Source organism: Festucalex cinctus, chromosome 11 (assembly GCF_051991245.1).
Source record: "Festucalex cinctus isolate MCC-2025b chromosome 11, RoL_Fcin_1.0, whole genome shotgun sequence".
Taxonomy (NCBI): Eukaryota; Metazoa; Chordata; class Actinopteri; order Syngnathiformes; family Syngnathidae; genus Festucalex; species Festucalex cinctus.
In genome coordinates this window covers 19,207,148-19,227,446 of record NC_135421.1, presented here as the reverse complement: position 1 = coordinate 19,227,446, position 20,299 = coordinate 19,207,148, and the positions used below count along the sequence as shown (strand labels likewise).

The 20,299-nt window shown below is 36.6% G+C and overlaps 3 protein-coding genes across 5 annotated transcripts; 2 read left to right on the top strand and 1 right to left on the bottom strand.

Moving 5' to 3' along the window:
* Positions 1-143: 143 nt before the first annotated feature.
* On the top strand, positions 144-3,360 carry il17d (interleukin 17d). The gene is made up of 2 exons (XM_077537231.1): positions 144-1,007; positions 2,143-3,360. Exons 1-2 carry the CDS (start codon positions 697-699, stop codon positions 2,456-2,458), a joined length of 627 nt encoding a protein of 208 aa, XP_077393357.1. The 5' UTR covers positions 144-696; the 3' UTR covers positions 2,459-3,360.
* A 12-nt stretch (positions 3,361-3,372) lies between these two features.
* LOC144030693 (intraflagellar transport protein 88 homolog) lies at positions 3,373-15,480 on the top strand. Of its 2 annotated transcripts, XM_077537224.1 has the most exons (25): positions 3,373-3,580; positions 3,650-3,721; positions 3,806-3,865; positions 3,963-4,016; positions 4,139-4,205; positions 4,264-4,333; positions 4,411-4,501; positions 4,642-4,746; positions 4,822-4,924; positions 6,781-7,127; positions 8,301-8,371; positions 8,469-8,555; positions 9,189-9,288; positions 9,357-9,443; positions 9,535-9,721; positions 9,808-9,916; positions 10,309-10,459; positions 10,731-10,846; positions 12,108-12,160; positions 12,256-12,321; positions 12,382-12,488; positions 12,634-12,700; positions 13,934-14,029; positions 14,108-14,257; positions 14,443-15,480. In XM_077537224.1, the coding sequence occupies exons 1-24, from the start codon at positions 3,497-3,499 to the stop codon at positions 14,227-14,229; spliced, it is 2,472 nt and encodes an 823-aa protein (XP_077393350.1). In that variant the 5' UTR covers positions 3,373-3,496; the 3' UTR covers positions 14,230-14,257; positions 14,443-15,480. The 2 variants fall into 2 exon arrangements, with proteins under 2 accessions (XP_077393350.1, XP_077393351.1); XM_077537225.1 differs by lacking the exons at positions 3,373-3,580; positions 3,650-3,721; positions 3,806-3,865; positions 3,963-4,016 and having other exon boundaries at positions 4,143-4,205; positions 4,290-4,333.
* On the bottom strand, positions 13,823-16,141 carry eef1akmt1 (EEF1A lysine methyltransferase 1). Of its 2 annotated transcripts, XR_013287323.1 has the most exons (6): positions 16,030-16,141; positions 15,748-15,940; positions 15,503-15,585; positions 14,988-15,280; positions 14,382-14,685; positions 13,823-14,221 (listed from the first exon to the last, which is right to left on the bottom strand). XR_013287323.1 is itself a non-coding variant. In XM_077537230.1 (5 exons), the coding sequence occupies exons 1-5, from the start codon at positions 16,041-16,043 to the stop codon at positions 14,552-14,554; spliced, it is 717 nt and encodes a 238-aa protein (XP_077393356.1). In that variant the 5' UTR covers positions 16,044-16,141; the 3' UTR covers positions 14,259-14,551. The 2 variants fall into 2 exon arrangements, 1 of the variants encoding a protein (XP_077393356.1); XM_077537230.1 differs by lacking the exon at positions 13,823-14,221 and having other exon boundaries at positions 14,259-14,685.
* Between the last annotated feature and the right edge of the window lie 4,158 nt (positions 16,142-20,299).

The window sequence follows — 20,299 nt, the reverse complement described above, 5'->3', positions numbered from 1 at the left end:
GCCTACAACTATTTTTTCTTATTGAAAACACTTTTTTGGGGGAGGAGGCAGGAATGGTTTCATGGCCTTTACATTCATTTAAATGGGGATAGATGACCGGAGATACAAAAGTTTTGAGCTAACTATGAGCATGGTCACAGAATGAATTTGAATTGAACGGAAGAGGATTAAGACCAGTGAAGAGAGAGAGAAAAAAAAAAAAAGTCTGGCAGGATTCTCACTTTACTCTCAGAATTCTCATTTTAAAGTCAGAATGACTTTAATCTCAGATTTATGACTTTAAAGTCAGAATTCTGAGAATTCTGACTTTAAAGTGAGAATAATAGTAGCACTAATAGTCAGAATTATGACTTTAAAGTCAGAATTCTGAGAATAAAGCGAGAATCCTGCCAAACTCGAGCTTTATTTGATCCCTAACAAAGTGGCATGTGGGTGTAAATTTGCATTAATAAGCTCATCCGTAATCATCAGTCATTTCAAGTCATTTTGTGCATGGACACAGTTGAATCCAAGGGAGCACCATACAGCTGCTCCCATGCCGTGTTGCACCTCCCACTCCCACGCGAGATGTTTCTCTTCTTAGCTGCGTGGACGAGGACACAAGCTCTCACTCGCACTCGCAGCCTCAAGTGCAGGCGCCGAGAGTGCGATGGGACCACTCGTTAGCACTTAAACCGCCGCACCGGGAAGCTCGCCATGCCTCTCAGGCTCCGCGTGCTGCTGCTGCTTCTCCTCGCCGCCAGCGGCGCAGCTGCGGTGGGTGGCCGCGTGAGGAAGAAGGTGGCCCGCACCCGCTCGTGTCTGGACCTTCCCGAGGAGATCCTGGAGCAGATGTTCGGCCGCCTCTCGGTCGGCGTGCTGAGCGCTTTCCACCACGCCCTGCAGCTGGAGCCCCGAGACAGGGTCAACCTCAGCTGCCCCAGCGCCGCCTCCGCGCGTACGTCGGCGGGGGACGGCAAGAGCAAACTCCCGGTCAATCTGCTCAGCGTCTCCCCTTGGGCTTACAGGTGACAACTCATACACGTGATACTATATAATACATATTGTATTATGTATGTTTATATATTTTGCATGTTTGTTTGTGGCTCGAGCTATTTTGATTATTTGGGTCTCTGATTCCTTCCTAGTGTACAGTTTTAGGAGGAAAATACTGTGATACAGGAATAATTGAATCCTTATGATAAAACAAACCAGCATTGATATTATTTACACATTGACTGTTGTCTGTTTTTTTGTATCAATATTGCAATACTGTTTATCCATGGAGAAATATTGCAGTTTCATATTATGAGTTACTCTATGAATTTAATTTCCACACTAGTTTTACACTGTAGAGGTAATGGTAATTGCACGTCCACTACAGTTGGTGGCAGTGGTGGTCTCAATGTCAGTGTGCGTTGGGGATATTAGCTCCTCTGCCGATGTCTACTTAAAATAATTTTATAGACAAATAATACTACTTATAGTTGCAGTAGAGGGGGGGGGATATTTTCTTATTTTGGGAGGGGTAACAAAAAATAGAGAAGCACTGCAGTAGCATCGAATATTGATGTCTAATGTTTACATTCATTTCGAATTTGTGATGTTTTAGGTTATATTTTTTGTATCACGGTATCATGATACAATCGGTATCGTGATACTTTGAATATCAATGGTGATATACTGATATTGTCAGTTACTTTGCAGCTGCCACATTTGTAGGGATGGGACAAAATGTCGATACTGTGGTTTATCGTATCGTTTCTGTGACTATTCAACTGGGGTAGCAAGGTTTGTTTTTTTTGTAGTAATGGGAAAATGAAGCACTTGCAATATATTTTTTTTACTCTATAATGGTGCTCTTGATTTAAATATAAAGGCTAGTACAATGAAAATTGATTACATTTCCACTGCATCTTTAAACCAAGACCACCATCTAGGGGAGAAAAAAAATATTGCAAGTGCTGTGACATAGTATTGTGAATGACTGTAATTGTGGAACAAATATCAATATTGAAGTACTATATAATTAGCTTAAGATCAGTCATTGATATCATGGCTACAATAATATCAAAGTTTGTGACGATTTTGTTGTTTTGTTGGACTGTATCATGATACCGTACTGATACTTGCCCATACCGTTTGTTACCTGCCTGTTTTCAGGATTTCATACGACCCGAGCCGATACCCTCGTCACATCCCGGAGGCGTACTGCCTGTGTAAAGGCTGCCTGAGCGGACCTCAGCGGCAGGAGAGCCAGCAGTATCGCAGCACTCCGGTCTACGCTCCCTCCGTGGTCCTCAGGCGGTCCGGTTCCTGCGTGGGAGGTCGCCACTCGTACTCGGAGGTGTACGTGTCCATCGCGGTGGGCTGCACCTGTGTTCCACTGCTGGACAAGGACCGGGCCCACCAGAACGCCACCAGGACTCTGGACTCTTGGAGGATGGCGAGGTCCAAAGCTGCACGAGCTTGGGGATGAAGATAAGTCGTCAGCCGATTATTACTGCTCATAACATTGCATAGCTGATACTTTATGTAAATAAACAGGGGTCACAGGGGTCATCTTCCACTTTCATGTCAAATACTCAATAATTGTAGCGCGCCCCCATGTGGACAAACTGTAATACTTCTGTGACTGCCACATTCAATCCACCGGAATTCCTGGAGCGCAGTGGACCCCATGTTTGTATTTCACATGTTCAACTTTTTGCAGATGTTTTTTTTTTTTGTTTTTTTTTCTTTAGTTTTATTTTTGGCTCCTTGTTATTCACAGAAACCCATGCTTAGTCACAATTGGATTTTTTGGTTTTTATTAATTCTTAGTTTTTATTTTATTTTATTTTTTTTAGCTGTAGTATTCATTTTAGTCTTTTTAATTTTTTAAATTCTTTTTTTAATTTTTATTAGCCGTAATATTCATTTTAGTTTTTTTTTTTTAATAATATATGTAGTATTTGTAAAGTACAAAAAAAAAAAAAAAAAGGTTTCTAAGTATATTGTAATAGGATAAAGTGCACTACAATTCAGCAGTGACAGTTTGACCTTCGTTCTTCTGTACAGCAGTACGCCAATACCGAAATACAAAATGCAAAATGAACCTCAAAAGCTCATGTATGAGCTTAATTGACAAAGATGTAAATGAAGGACATTTTGACTATAATTATAGTTTTTATATTTATTTCAGTTAATTTTAGGTTTTCTGTAAGCATTTTTTTTTTGTTAACTAAAATGTCTTTGCAATTTTTGTTGTTTCGCTTTCATTAAGTATTATAACCTTGGCGCACACATACATACGCAGGTTGTTTGCATCACTAAAGCTCATGTGACATCACAGTATCTGCACGGAAGATTGAATAAAGTTCAAGCTGATGACATCATAAAGATGGCCACGCCTCCTCTATTTTATTCAGTTTGCATTATTCGTTCATTCATGATCCGTCCTGCTTATGTTAGCGTTGATCTGAATGGCTCACAACATCATTTTCAGTTTCATTAAAAGCATCTTAAGGAGACCCAAATGAGCAATCGGCCCTTGAGTGTGAAGGAGGATGAGGACCTCTATTCCGGCTACAATGACTACAATCCACTTTTTGACTGCAAGGTGAGATCTTTTTTTTTAATAATCACTCTGTAGTAAGTGTACATGATAAGCTATTTTTCATTTTGAAAGGAGTTGGAAAACGATACCAGCTTCCAAGAAGCAATCAAGAGCAGTCAGGGAAAAAGAGTACATCTACAACCAGTCTGTATTATTATTATTATTATTATTATTATTAGTCTGACTTATTGTCATTATATTGAAGCTATGTCTTCACTTTCCATATAGATTAATGGACATACTGCTGACTCTTCCACAGGGGGGCAACCTTTAACTTCTTCCTCTGGAGTAAGTGCGTGTGTGCGCTTGTTTCATGGATGCGTGTGTGTGTGTGTTGAAAGACCATGTCAGCATAAAAAAAATGAGCACTTGTTTTTGTTGGCAGGGTCGTACCCCCATGCCGTCATCAGCAAGTCGACCGATGACAACAGCTGTGCAGGTAAGCCATGCTAGCGTAAAAAAAAACAACAACAACAGAAGGGACTCGAAATGGAGCCCAGAGGAACCCCAGGAAGGAAGTTACAGATGAAACTTCTTTACGAACAATTTGTTGTATCATAGCCGAGTGGAGCAGCTCGTCCCATGTCTGCCATCAGTGCCGCAGGTTATACCTCCTCTCCCACGCGAGGTGAGTCCAACCAAATTGTTGGTATTATATGATAGTCCATATAATGAAATCGTTTTAGGCCCACTCTTTGATCCCCTGGGCCAGTCTAGAGGCCCTGCACCTCCACTGGAAGAAAAGAAAGACAACACGTGAGTGGACATAATTAGCTGTGATGCTAACCATGTTTGACTTGTGTCTCATTTTGTTATCGTCGTCGTCGTCTTAGGCCCGAAGAGAAGCTCAAGCTCCTGGAGAAGAACGTGAACGACTTGATCAGCGAAAGCTGCGTGGCGCAAAGCACCGGCAACTCACAACTGGTCAGATTCTTGTCCAAAGTGGCCCAATGATTCTCTTGTCTGCATGAGTTACTACCTTTTCAATTGTTGTCTATCGTGAGTGATGCATCAACTAATACTTATCTTTTAGAGAATCATTTTGTATGTTGCGTTTTTGACAGGCGCTGGAGAAGGCACGGGAGGCCGGCAGGAAGGAGCGAGCGCTGGTGAGACAGAGGGAGCAGTCTGAGCGTGCGGAAGAAATCAATGAGAATCTCACCTACGCTGTGAGTGCGACTACAGTCGGGGGCCCGATGTCACTGTTGGCCGTTAACACCACGTGTTGTCGTCTTTGCTATCAGGTGCTGCTCAACCTGGCTAACCAATATGAAAACAATGAGATGTACCCTGAGGCTCTGAGCAGCTATGGTGAAATTGTCAAAAATAAGATGTTCACTAATGGAGGTGGGTATGCTCATGGTGGACACTAGGGATGTAACGATATCCAAACATCACGATACGATATTATCACGATATGAAGGTCACGATACGATAATTATCACAATATTGTGGGGGCGTTCACAATATTGTAAAAAAGAGCTCATACTAAAAAAAAAAAGAAAAAAGAAAGCACAATATTGTGCTTCTGTACGTAACAGCAATGCATATAAACCACCTACAATCTCTCATAACAATATTGAGGCACTTGCTTGCTAATGCAAGCTCATATTGATCGCTTCACAAGCAAATTAGGTTCCCCTTCATCTGACGATTAGCATAGATTTTAAACATAGGACAAAACATCCCTAATGAAAATTAAATTGCACTAATAAAACAGCCACTAGATGGTGCTAGAACTGCACAAATGGAAATCAACCTGACCTTTTTTTTTAACAGATGTATTCCTTTTAAATATTGATAACATGATGATGACGATATTTTGACAGTTTTAATATCGCAATATCACGATATTGCCCTTATTGTGACATTCCTAGTAGACACGGCTCTTAAATTTCATGTCACAAAGTGAAAGTAGTTTCTGGGGCTGAATTTTCAAACAATGGCCGTAAAATGTCCGCCTCAACGTAAAATGACGGACCACTTGTGCATTTTCAGCAATGATTGCTTCTTGAGATTTTTTCCTCGATATACTCATGATAGACACATCTAACAAATTTCATGTTGCTCAATGAAATTGGCTTTGGGGGCTGAATTGTCAAATCAATCTTAGTTTTATTTTAATTATTAAAATTTCAGCTGTCAAACTCATATTAATTCAGTGGCCATTTTCATCCAACTTTGATCTAAAGTGGGCCACATTGGTATGTCTGTGACCTAATCAGTTATAAATAACAACAGCCAGGTGAAAATATTTACTGTTTTTGTGTGTGCAAATAATTAAAAGTCCCTTATGAAATGTATTATCCTAGTCTAGAACAATCTGAAATTTCTTAACATTGCATCAAATTCCAACTAAAAGACAAATTTAAAGGTATATACTTGACTCATTGAGCCATTTTCAGCACTAAAAAGTTCATATTTTTATCTATAATTAATGTGGTAACTTTGTTATTTTTCATGTACAGTTAATACCTTTTAAAAAAAAAAAAAAGAAGTCATTTTTCTACTTGCTGTCGACTGATGATGACATCACCTGTGCTGAGGAAGTAGGTAACGAGCAATCATGGCTCAGTTTACTGACCAAACGCAGAAAACAGGTGAGCCATGATTGGCCGTTACCGACTTCCTCAGCGCAGGTGATGTCATCAGTTGACAGCAAGTAGAAAAAATACTTTTTAAAGGTATTAATTGTACAGGGGAAAATAATGAAGTTGTCAAATTCATTCTGGACAAAATATTAACTTTTCACTGCTGAAAATTGTTCAGTGAGTCAAGTATCCCTTTCAGAATGTCATGTAAGTGGTTGTCAGTGCGCCCTCCAGTGGGCACAATTAGCAACAACAATTAATTCCAGTGAAAAACTGCAGTTTGTGTTCTATACTTGCGGGTCAAATTGAACCCCCTGGTGGGCCAATTCTGGCCCGCCTTCCTTACATTTGAGATGTCAAACGTCAAATATGTCAAACTGTTTTAAAATGACTGCTTCAAATCAAAATGGCTGACTTTGTATGTCTTTTTCAGACATATGACTTTTGTAGCCTCGTGATAGGCGTGGCTACCAAATGTCATGTTGTGAAAGTTAAACTGGCTTTGGGAGCAACAAGTTGAATGTTGTGGAACTCACATCAGTCTCTCATCTTTCTTACAAGTAATAGGCTACAAAATTTGAAATGATTTTGCCGCTGTTGTTGTGCATTGAGGCTGTCTGAGGATAAACATGGCCAACATCTGGGTGAAGCAGAAGAACTACCCGCAGGCCATCAAGTACTACCGCATGGCGCTGGACCACATCTCGGATGACTACAGGCAGATGAGGATCAAGATCATGCAGAACATCGGCAGCGTCTTCGTGCTGCTGGGCCAGTACTTGGACGCCGTGGCGTCCTTCGAGCACATCATGAGCAACAGTGCCAACGTAAGGACCGGCTACAACCTGGTCCTCTGCTACTACGCCATCTGCAACACCGACGGCATGAAGAACGCCTTCCGCAAGCTCCTCGCCGTGCCCCTCAATGTGCAGCACGAAGACAAGTACATCGCCGCTAACGTGAGGGAAACGCTTACCGCTATTGTTTTTGTTCAATTAGTGAAAACTCACAAAATAACACAAACTAAAATTAAAAACAATTGAACAAGCAGTTTCAAGAAATAAAGTAATATTTGAAAAAAAAGAAAAGAAAAAACTATAACTGAAATTACATTTTTTTTTTATAAAACTAACTATATAGTTTTATGAAAATGTCTTTGTCAATTAATATCATACATGAGCTTTCGAGGTTCATTTGAAATGTGTTTATTTTTGGTATTGCTGTAGATCTGTAGCTACAGAAGGAGAATTATAGTTTACTTCACATTCTTACACAATACTTAGTGGACATGTTTTTGTTTATTTTTATCTTGCATTCAACAAATAGCCTACTCCATATATTGAACAAAATGCTAAAGCTAAGACTAGAATTATTGTAAGATACGTGTGCATAACACTCATTAAAAAAAAAAAAAAAAAAAAAAAAAAAGAAAACCTAGTCCTAATTATACGTACAAAGGCTGAATAACAACCGAAATTTTTTTCACATTCTCTATAGACTTTTACCTTGTTGTTGTTTAAAAATAAAACACATTGAAAAAAATATAATAACTGATTTATAGTGCATTCATACACAATGTAACTGTTTCACATACTGCAATTAAATGTCCAACACTTAAAAGCAGTTACAGAGAGTTAGATTTATAAACACAAAAAACACAAAAAACTAGATTACTAAAATGACTAAATGAGCGTACAGTGTGAGAACAAGATTTTAGAAAACATTTTAAAAAATACTTTGGGGAAAAAGAGTATAGTTTTGAACCTGAAATTTAAATGCAGTTACACTTTATTGTTAGGTTTTAAATCTTTATTCATTCATATTATTCAATATTCACGCTGATAATAAAGGATACTAGCTAATCAGTGGACTGTATTAAACACAAGTCCAGAGTAAATTTATTGGTTATTTTACTGTAATAAAACGTAAACTAAAACAAAAAAATAGACACTAACAAACTTGCTATGAAAACAAATGAAAACAAACTGATTAAAAAGTCAGAACGACATAGAAAAGTAACTATAATAAACAATCCGCGATTGTGTGCGTGCGCTCTCTTTTATTGTGTAAATATGTCAAATAAAATGTGTAAAAACGTGCGTTTGTGTTGTAAACACTGTGTCGTGTTTCAGGATGACATCAAATCCAAAATGTTGATGGAGGTCATCAAGGACGACAAGCTGCACCAAATGGAGACAGCCTTGTAACAATGCTTTCATACATTCCAACACATCACATTACAGTTGACCACAACATAAAAAAAAAAAAAAAATGTGTCATGTTTTTTCCGTCCCTGGCAGGAAAGCTCGCGCTGAGAAGTACGTGCTGACCTCCGCCAAGCTTATCGCTCCGGCCATCGAGACTTCTTTTGCAGCTGGATTTGACTGGTTTGTTGCTTTTTTTATGTTTGATAATTGGTGGCCTGCTTTTATTTATTTTTTCCCCATTTCCTCCTCATGCCCCTTCACCTACCAACATCCAAAATTTGTGTCTACAGTGGTGGTTCCTTCTATTGTCTAACATACATATCTGTGATGAAAATATTTCACTTGTCTTTCTGTGTGAACTAATCTTTTATTTTTAGTTATTATATTGAATTATATTATTTTGTACTATTGTTTTTTTAACTTGTAATTATTTATTATTACTATTCTTTTGATTATTTTATTTATTTTATTAATTATTATTTTATTATGTATTGTGTATTTTATTATTTTTATTTATATATTTTTATTTTCTTTATTATTTAATTAATGAAACCTTTTTTGCGTGAAAAGTGCGTAGACTTGGTGAAGAATTCTTTGTAACACAATATCTGTGATGAAAATATTTCACTTGTCTTTCTGTGTGAAAGAATCTCTTTTATTTTTATTTATTATTTTTAATTGTATTATAATATATTATTTTGCATTATAATTGTTTTTTTATTTTTTATGTATTATTATTATTATTATTATTATTATATTTATTATTTTATTATTGTATTTGTTATATATATATTTTTTTTATTTATATGAAAGGTGCGTGGACTTGGTAAAGAATTCTCCGTATGTGGTGCTGGCCAACGACCTGCAATTGAAAAAGGCCATGACCTTCTTCAGACATATGTACTTTGACCAGGTCAGACACTCCTTAAAAGCGCAGTATCACATCATTGATATAAGACTGACGTGGAGTTTTTCCTGTAGGCCATGAAAATCCTCAAGGAAGTCACCAAGCAGGAGAGCCGAGTCAAAAGCGCCGCAGCCAACAACCTCTCCAGCCTCTTCATCCTGGTAACCACTTCATTTCAATTACCACCGGAATTCCCGTAAAGGTTCCCCTGGAAAGGACGCGCTCAAACGCTAGTTCTTTCCGCGGTTCCAGGAGAAAGACTACAAACAGGCCGAGCACTACGCCGACCTGGCTATGAACGCCGACCGCTACAACCCGGGAGCCTTCGTGTGCAAAGGCAACACGGAGTTCCTCAAGCAGGACTACGCCAAGGCGACAGAGTTCTTCAAAGAGGCGCTGAGGAACGACTCATACTGCACCGAAGCGCTCAGGAACCTGGGTAACCTCCAACTAGAAAGACACACCTTCTTGTTCTTCTGCATAGAGAAACTGCGACCTTTTTTTTTTTTTTTTTTTTTTTCCAAGGTCTCACGTACAAGAAGCTGAATCGTTTTAACGACGCGCTGGACTGCTTCCTGAAGCTTCACGCCATCCTCAGGGACAGCGCCGAGGTCATGTATCAGCTGGCTGACATGTATCCTCCTTCAACATCAGCACGCCAAGCTGGGGATTAAATTGGACTGTTTTTTTTTCTCAATATTTGCCAAATTTCTTTATTTACAAATGAAGACATTACAGCGTAAGACAAAAACATTCAAATTTAAAAAAAATGTACAATTTAATCAGCCGCTGCTTATCTTACATGATTCTTGCTAAAATCTGTACCAAAGTTTCAAATTTGCAAGATTTTTTTTTTGTAACCTAGTTTGCAGTAACTTCAACAATAGTTGAACAAATTGTTGTGTATATGCATGTGAATATCGGAATCGTCATGGCGCTACAAAACAACCTATCAGTCAGGCCTTAGTATTTGGTCGATGTTTTTTTTTTTTTTTTTTTTTTTTTTTAAATCTTTAACTGCGTCAGCTACGAGCTCCTGGAGGACCCCCACCCGGCGGTGGAATGGCTGATGCAAGTCACCAGCGTGGTCCCCAATGACCCCAAGGCTCTGGCCAAGCTGGGGGATCTGCACGACCTGGAGGGGGACAAGTCGGAGGCCCTATATTACTACTGCGAGGTACACGCACACACAATGTCTCTGTTGTGTCCTGTAAATACCATACAGGGATCTTTCATTTTATTTTTATTTATTTATTTTTGTTGTATACACTTGACTGGTCCAAGATATTTCCATAAAAAATCCCGTTGTCATGAGTCAGGAATGAGTGAATCATTCTGAATGCAGCAACTGTCGATGAGGGCCATTTTGGGACTGTTCCCTAACACAGTCGACATGATGATGATGATTATGATGATGATGATGATGATGTCGTTACTTCCTTTGGTAGTCCTTCCAGCTGTTCCCGTGCAACGTGGAGGTGATCGAGTGGTTGGCGGCCTACTACGTGCAGACGCAGCTCTTCGAGAAGGCCGTTCACTTCTTTGACCGAGCCATCCTCATGCAGTGAGTCGACAGCAGGGAAATGAACGCCATTTTATGACGTCTACACATGCACAAAATTATTGTTTTGTGTGTGTGTGTGTGTGTGTGTACATTTTTTATTCAATATATCCATTTACTTTTGAGATAAAAAAAAAATAACATTGAAAAATCATAACTCACTAAATTTGGAGAGTTGTTTTTAAATTTACAATTTTTTTTTATAACAATTGACAAAAAAAAATTTTTATGACATCTACACAACCACAAAATTAATGTTTTTTTTTGTGTAAATTTTTTAATTAATATATCCATTTACATTTGAGATTAAATCAACTCGCTAATTTGGAGAGTCGTTTTAAAATTTACAATTTTTTATAAGAATCAACAAAAACAAACACCATTTTATGATGTCTACACAAGCACAAAATTAATGTTTTTGTGTGTGGATTTTTTATATCCATCCATCCATTTACATTTGAGATAAAAAAAAAAAAATAGAAAAATCATAACTCACTAAATTTGGAGTCATTTTAAAATGTACATTTTTTTTATAAGAATAAAAAAAAATAAACACCATTTTATGATGTCTACAGAAGCACAAAATTAATGTTTTTTTGTGTGTACATTTTTTATTCAATACATCCATTTACATTTGAGATAAAAAAAAATAGAAAAATCATAACTCACTAAATTTGGAGAGTCGTTTCTAAATTTAAATATTTTTTTATAAGAATCAACAGATGTAGTGAACAGAAATATTAAAACCATAAAATGTTATTTTTTAAAATAAAGCAAAAGGATCAAGTGACAATATATTCAAATATAGACCAAGTGAAGAAGTTTTTTAAATGCATAAAAAATAGCTGTTGAAATATATTAAAACCAAGAAATGTAAGAAGAAAAATCAAAGGCTCAGTGAAAAAAAACATTAAAATATAAACTGTTGCTCATTTAAATCCAATACCAAATGAAAGTTTGTAAAACATTTTTTTTTTTTTACAAAATAAACTGCATTTAAAATATAAAATGTTTAATTAAAAAATTAACTATATTAAAATATTGCATGCAGTTCCCTTTTTAAAAACAAAAATTAAAATACCAAATAAAAATGTTTAAAAAAAATAGTAACAAAACAGAAAAGAAGCAGTGATTTTTTTAAGCAGTACAAAAAAAAAAAGTACATGAAATTAATATTGAATTCCTTATTGTAACCTATATATTCCTTCCTTATTATTCTGAAATTGTTGAGTTGATGTTGACCGTTTGTCGTTGTGCTCTTCAGACCGAGCGAGGTGAGGTGGCAGCTGATGGTGGCCAGCTGTCACAGGAGAAGCGGTCAGAAATTTTACCCGCATCGTCGTCACACCGACGACACGCTTCCACATGACGCCAGCTACTCTCAACTTGTGCTTCTTCTTTCTTTCTTTCAGGAGACAGACCGAAAGCTCTTGAAACCTACAAAGAAATCCACCGCAAGTTCCCGGAAGATGCGCAATGTACGCCATTTTGTCTTCGCAGCACAAATTGGCCACTCTTTATAGTGTTTTTTTGTGTAGGTCTCCGCTTTTTGGTGCATCTGTGTCAGTCCATGAGCCAGCTGGAAGGTCACGACTACGCCAGCAAACTCAAGAAGGTGGAGAAGATGGAGGAGCTCAGAGAACAAGTACGCACGCTGTCATCTTGACTTCCTGTGGCAGCCTATAAGCAAAATTAACTTTAATGTATCACTTTTTGTGGGCCACTGTTAGTTTTGATGTTCACACTGTTGTATCTTCTTGCTGATTTTTTATTTTTTTTTCCCCCTCCAGAGAGCAAAGGCAGACCGAGAAGGAAGTACAAGAAGCAAAAGAACAGACAATGCAGACATGACTGTTGGTCAGTACTTGCTTGACTGGCGATATTGTTTGTTTTGTTTTTTACATATCGACACCCAAATATGAGTTATTACCTGGCCGAGTTAAGCTGGGAAGAAATTCAGTTTTCTAATTTCCATTTCAATTTTATGGAAGCGTATTGCATTCACTTGTAAAAAACAAACAAAAAAACAAACCTCCTGTTTTTCTGACTAATTTTTTGGGGCAGCTTTGTTTTTTTGAGTATTTTTTTTTTTATTTTTCTGTTTTTCTGACTTTTTTTTGTTTTGTTTTACCGAATATTTTTTTCTGTCATTACAAAAATATTTTTAAAAAACAACAAAAAAAACGTGAAGATTTATTCAGAAAAACAGGAAAAAATATTCAAAAAAAAAAACAGAAATTTTTTTTTTTTAGAAAAACAGAATAGAAATTATTCCAAAAACACAGAGCACCAACTCCTGTTTTTCTGAGTTATTTTTTTTTTTACCTTGACTTGTTGCAGACCACTGACCTGTATATATGACTGGATAACCAATAGCCCATACACGCCAGTGCAAGCGGTTGAAGTCACAGGGCGGCCATCTTGTTACTCCCACCTCGCGAGCAGGCAGTTAGTACAGGGCCAGAGGGTTTGTGCCAGGGTGTTCACTATTTTTTAACAAGGGAAAAACAAAACGGCACAAAGCCCTCCCCCCACCCCGCCTCCGGCCTTATACTAATTACCTACGAGCTGTATATGTCTCATCTGTACGTATACCGTATAGTTTATACAGTAGTCTGCTCGCAAGGTGATGGTAACAAGATGGCTGCCCGGTGACTTCAACGGCTTGCACTAGCATGTATGAGCTATCGCTATTCAGCCTTATATACAGATCAGTGGTCTGCAACAGGTCACTTAGAGTTCAGAGGTTAAAAAAATTACTTTGAAAAACAGAAGTTGGGACTGTTTTTTTGGAATATTTTTTTTTTTTTAGTATTTTTTTCCCGTTTTTCAATTATTCTTTTTTTCTCCTGTTTTTTCTGAATATTTTTTTATGACAGAAAAAAAATATATATATATAAAAAATAAAAAACAGGAAAAAAATTACTCAAAAAAAGCAAAAAAAAATTAGTCAGAAAAGCAGGTTTTTTTTTTTTTTTATTCAAGTGAATGCAATACGCTTCCGTACAATTTGAGTTGTTTTGTTTTCAACTCAAATAACCTTATTCTCGTGTGTGTCTGTTTGTGCCACGTCGTTCTGTTGCGTTTCAGAAAGTGTTCCCAAAGGCGAGCGTGCAGTTGTCCCCGTGATGTCACTTCCTGCCTCCGGCGAGCCATACGAGAGCTGCGGCAGCCCCGAAGAACTGGGTGGGTGACCGCAGGCCCTCGGCCACATCGAATGGCGTCAATCAACGCTAGCGCGTCGGACATTTTGTGTTTGCGTAGATGCGTCCTACGTGGACCCACTGGGCCCCCTCGCCGACCAGCCCAGGACCGGAGCCAAGAAGCAGCTGGACGACGACATCTTTGCCGGGGAGGACCTCGGAGATGAGCTACTGCCTGAGTAGAAATCGTCATCATCATCATCATCATCATGTCAGTTGGGCTCTCAAAATGGCCTCACATCTATTTTATTTGAACCAGCCACATACAATATACACTTTAGTACATACAGGGGTGCACATGGCAAATACATAAATACAAAAGAAGTGGTACATACATACTGACTAGTAGATGTTAATGTGTCAACATATTTGCCACTATTGCCTTTTCTTTGCCAGCATCGTCCATTTGACGTGGTCATGTGACTCAACATCAGCCTCTGAACACGTCACTCATCGTCCAATCAGCAACCGGGACCTTCCGGGTGGGCCCCCTTTTTCCCGCTAATCAGCAGGACAACAACCGCGACGGGTAGTTGACGAAACATCGGAAGTCGTTGGACAAGTTGCGCTCGTGCTGAGGCAGGAAGTGACACACTTTCACGTCCAGGAGATCCCTGGCCAGGTTCTCCATGATGGCTCCTGAACAACAACACAATTAAATACTCATTATGCTAAGCTAAAAAGCTAACTTTTAGCCATTTTAACATATCCATACTGCACTATGCGACTTTGAATGAGCACTGATGCTAATGCAAACACAAAAAGGGACTATAAAAGGATGTGATCTTTTGTTGCTATGGCAACAAAAAAAAAGCTGCTACTCTTAATTTGTTTGGCACCAAAGTGTCTGAAGCAAATAGTTTAGGGTCCAATTAATTAGTGTTCTTTAATTAGTTAAAATGTACGTTAACGAGTGGAAATGGCGTCTCGCTCTCTCTCACCTGTGCACAGCAGCACTTTTCCTTTGCTGAGGTACTTGACAGTTTGGGCCACTTTGGTGAGACACTCCGCAGAGAGGTAAGGCGGGTCGGCCAGGACCACGTCGAAGCTGCCAGGCGCCACGCCGCGCTCCGCCAACGCCAGCGGATGCTTGTAGTCGTAGAAGACGAAGTCTTCGCCGTAGACGGCGAAGCGCCGGTCGTACTCCAGGACGACCACGGATGCGGGACGGCCGCCGGGGCCGAGCAGCTGCTTTAGCTTCTGGTAAACGCTGGGGGCGCTCACGCACGCAATCCTAAAGCATATGATATGCAGGGATGACGTTGACTGACATATATACTGTGCATTTGGAGGTAATACATGAGCTGTAACAGAGACGAGAAGGGAAAAGTGTAAACTAGGACAGCTGTGCTTATATGTAATAAGCGAAAGAAGTAAAGCTGCACAGCCTTTGCAGGGTTCTGTGTAAAAGGCACCGACTATGATGAATATAAATGTTGGTGGGTTTTTTGTTTACCTTCCACCTTCTCCAGCTTGGTTTAGAAGCTCCTCAGCCAATCGCGTAGCTGTGTCTTCAGTGTACCAGAATTGACTCATCCGCTACACAAACATAAAATATACATACATATATATATATATATATATATATAGTCCTCAACGATCTTACGTTACAACGTAAACGACGCTAAACGAACATGTACGTAACTTCCACACATCGTAGGCAGGGACAATCCAGCGTCACCACATTAGTTTGTAGCCTACCCAGTCCTCGCCAACGGCTCCCACGGCGAAGTGGTCATTGGCTGTGGGGGGGTCATTACGGTTTCCCTCGCCTCGGGTCTCCTCGTAAAACTCCTGCAGAGCTGCCAGCGTGTGAGCCGACAGCGTCGGGACGTCGTCGTCGTCGTCGCTGCTCATCCTTAACGACGGAGAACGAAGGTCGACATCATCTCGTCTACACAGAGCAAATTTGTAACATGGAGGAATTGTGTTTAAAGAAAATGTGAGGAAAAATAAAACTACTCAGTCGGCTGCTACTGTCACCTCGATGAGGCCATGCGTGAGGAGTCGCGAAGTGATGACGTCACTCAGCAGCCAGCCCGTGTTTCCCTATGGTACGTTCAAATAACATGGGGACTCGTAATTTCCAGTTCTTCTGAAAAGTAGCTGTCATCATAGCATGGTTCTTTAAAAACAAAAAAACAAAAAACGCCTTGCTATACATGGTCGTTTAAAAAAAGCCTTCCTATTAATAGTCGTTTAGAGAAAACGCCTTACTATTATTTTCTATAACAAAACACGTTTTTTGTTATAATAAAAAAAAAAATACTGATTGTGGATAGTTTGAGAACCAGTTTTAGGGTGACCGGGGGGACTCTCCCAACTGTGAAAACTTTAACTTTCTGATAAGTACTGATTAAACGCGAGACTGATTTGTTCTTTGAACTCAGACTCAAAATGTCGTCTTAACTTTTTTTTAAGTGTTTCGTGTTTACCTCGTGCACTTGGTTTTGTGCAAATAAAAATAAATATTTAATCTATGCAGATGAGGTTTGGTTTGTGTTGACCCTTCTCCCAGCACATGTTATTCCAATGACAGCTCATCACCAATCTCTGGAGAAGCATGATAACGATCCTCACCTGCTTTGGAATATGGAAACATCGAAAACAGGCTGGATAGTGTGCCCTGAGGACCAGTAAGGCGTTTTATTTTTGTAAAAAAAAAAAAAAAAAAGACCATTTATAGTAAGGCGTTTTATTTTTGTAAAAAAAAAAAACGACCATGTATAAGGCGTTTTATTTTTTGAAAAAAAAAAAAAACACGACCATGTATAGTAAGGCGTTTTATTTTTTGAAAAAACAAACAAACAAAAAAACGACCATGTATAGTAAGGCGTTTTAATTTTGGGAGAAAAAAAAACGACCATGTATAGTAAGGCGTTTTAATTTTGGAAAAAAAAAAAACGACCATGTATGGTAAGGCGTTTTATTTTTTGGGAAAAAAAAAACCGACCATGTATAGTAAGGCGTTTTATTTTTGGGAAAAAAAACCCGACCATTTATAGAAAGGCGTTTTATTTTTGTAAAAAAAAAAAAAAACGACCATGTATAGTAAGGCTTTTTATTTTTTGAAAAAAAAAAAAAAAAACGACCATGTACAGTAAGGCGTTTTATTTTATTTTTTTTTAAAAACGACCATGTATAGTCAGGCGTTTTATTTTTGGAAAAAAAAAAAACGACCATGTATAGTAAGGCGTTTTATTTTTGGAAAAAAAAAACGACCATTTATAGTAAGGCGTTTTATTTTTGTAAAAAAAAAAAAAACGACCATGTATAGTAACGCGTTTTATTTTTTGAAAAAAAAAAACAAAAAAAAAACGACCATGTATAGTAAGGCGTTTTATTTTTTGGAAAAAAAACAAAACAAAACGACCATGTATAGTAAGGCGTTTTATTTTTTGAGAAAAACAAAAAAACAAAAAACGACCATGTATAGTAACGCGTTTTATTTTTTGAAAAAAACAAAAAAACAAAAAACGACCATGTATAGTAAGGCGTTTTATTTTTTGAAAAAAAAACGACCATGTCGAGTAAGGCGTTTTATTTTTGGAAAAAAAACAACCATGTATAGTAAGGCGTTTTATTTTTTGAAAAAACAAACAAACAAAAAAACGACCATGTATAGTAAGGCGTTTTATTTTTTGAAAAAACAAAACAAAAAACGACCATGTATAGTCAGGCGTTTTATTTTTGGAAAAAAGAAAAAGAAAAAAAACGATTTTTTTTTAGAAAAAAAAAACGACCATGTATAGTAAGGCGTTTTATTTTTGGAAAAAAAAACAAAAAAAAACGACCATGTATAGTCAGGCGTTTTATTTTTGAAAAAAAAAAAAACGACCATGTATAGTAAGGCGTTTTATTTTTGGAAAAAAAACACAAAAAAAAACAAAAAAAACAAAACGACCATGTATAGTAAGGCGTTTTATTTTTTGAAAAAAAAAACAAAAAACGACCATGTATAGTAAGGCGTTTTATATTTTGGGAAAAAAAAAAACGACCATGTATAGTAAGGCGTTTTATTTTTGGGAAAAAAAACCCGACCATTTATAGTAAGGCGTTTTATTTTTGTAAAAAAAAAAAAAAACGACCATGTATAGTAAGGCTTTTTATTTTTTGAAAAAAAAAACAAAAAACGACCATGTACAGTAAGGCGTTTTATTTTATTTTTTTTTAAAAACGACCATGTATAGTCAGGCGTTTTATTTTTGGAAAAAAAAAAACGACCATGTATAGTAAGCCGTTTTATTTTTGGAAAAAAAAAAACGACCATTTATAGTAAGGCGTTTTATTTTTGTAAAAAAAAAAAAACGACCATGTATAGTAACGCGTTTTATTTTTTGAAAAAAAACAAAAAAAAACAAAACGACCATGTATAGTAAGGCGTTTTATTTTTTGGAAAAAAAACAAAACAAAACGACCATGTATAGTAAGGCGTTTTATTTTTTGAAAAAAACAAAAAAAACAAAAAACGACCATGTATAGTAACGCGTTTTATTTTTTGAAAAAAACAAAAAAACAAAAAACGACCATGTATAGTAAGGCGTTTTATTTTTTGAAAAAAAAACGACCATGTCGAGTAAGGCGTTTTATTTTTGGAAAAAAAACAACCATGTATAGTAAGGCATTTTATTTTTTGAAAAAAAACAACAAAAAACGACCATGTATAGTAAGGCGTTTTATTTTTTGAAAAAACAAACAAACAAAAAAACGACCATGTATAGTAAGGCGTTTTATTTTTTGAAAAAAAAACAAAAAACGACCATGTATAGTCAGGCGTTTTATTTTTGGAAAAAAGAAAAAGAAAAAAAACGACCATGTATAGTAAGGCGTTTTATTTTTGGAAAAAAAAAAACGACCATGTATAGTAAGGCGTTTTATTTTTGGAAAAAAAAACAAAAAAAAACGACCATGTATAGTCAGGCGTTTTATTTTTGAAAAAAAAAAAAAACGACCATGTATAGTAAGGCGTTTTATTTTTGGAAAAAAAACACACAAAAAAACAAAAAAAACAAAACGACCATGTATAGTAAGGCGTTTTATTTTTTGAAAAAAAATAACAAAAAACGACCATGTATAGTAAGGCGTTTTATTTTTGGAAAAAAAAACGACCATGTCGAGTAAGGCGTTTTATTTTTGGAAAAAAAAAACGACCATTTATAGTAAGGCGTTTTATTTTTGTAAAAAAAAAAACGACCATGTATAGTTGGGCGTTTTATTTTTTGAAAAAAAAAAAAAAAAAAAAACGACCATGTATAGTAAGCCGTTTTATTTTTTGAAAAAAAAACAAAAAACGACCATGTATAGTAAGGCGTTTTATTTTTGGAAAAAAAACAACCATGTATAGTCAGGCGTTTTATTTTTTGAAAAAAACAAAAAAAAAACGACCATGTATAGTAAGGCGTTTTATTTTTTGAAAAAAAAACAAAAAACGACCATGTATAGTAAGGCGTTTTATTTTTGGAAAAAAGAAAAAGAAAAAAAACGACCATGTATAGTAAGGCGTTTTATTTTTGGGAAAGAAAAAAAAACGACCATGTATAGTAAGGCGTTTTATTTTTTGAAAAAAAAACAAAAAACGACCATGTATAGTAAGGCGTTTTATTTTTGGAAAAAAACAACAACCATGTATAGTAAGGCGTTTTATTTTTTGAAAAAAAAAAAAAAAACGACCATGTATAGTCAGGCGTTTTATTTTTGGAAAAAAAACACACAAAAAAACCACCATGTATAGTCAGGCGTTTTATTTTTGGAAAAAAAAAAAAACGACCATGTATAGTAAGGCGTTTTATTTTTGGAAAAAAAAAACGACCATTTATAGTAAGGCGTTTTATTTTTGTAAAAAAAAAACGACCATGTATAGTAAGGCGTTTTATTTTTTGAAAAAAAAACCAAAAAACGACCATGCATAGTAAGGCGTTTTATTTTTGGAAAAAAAACAACCATGTATAGTCAGGTGTTTTATTTTTTGAAAAAAAAAAAACAAACAAAAAAAACGACCATGTATAGTAAGGCGTTTTATTTTTTGAAAAAAACAAAAAAAACAAAACGACCATGTATAGTAAGGCGTTTTATTTTTTGAAAAAAAAAAAAAAAAACGACCATGTATAGTAAGGCGTTTTATTTTTGGAAAAAAAAAACGACCATTTATAGTAAGGCGTTTTATTTTTGTAAAAAAAAAAAACGACCATGTATAGTAAGGTGTTTTATTTTTTGAAAAAAACAAAAAAAACAAAACGACCATGTATAGTAAGCC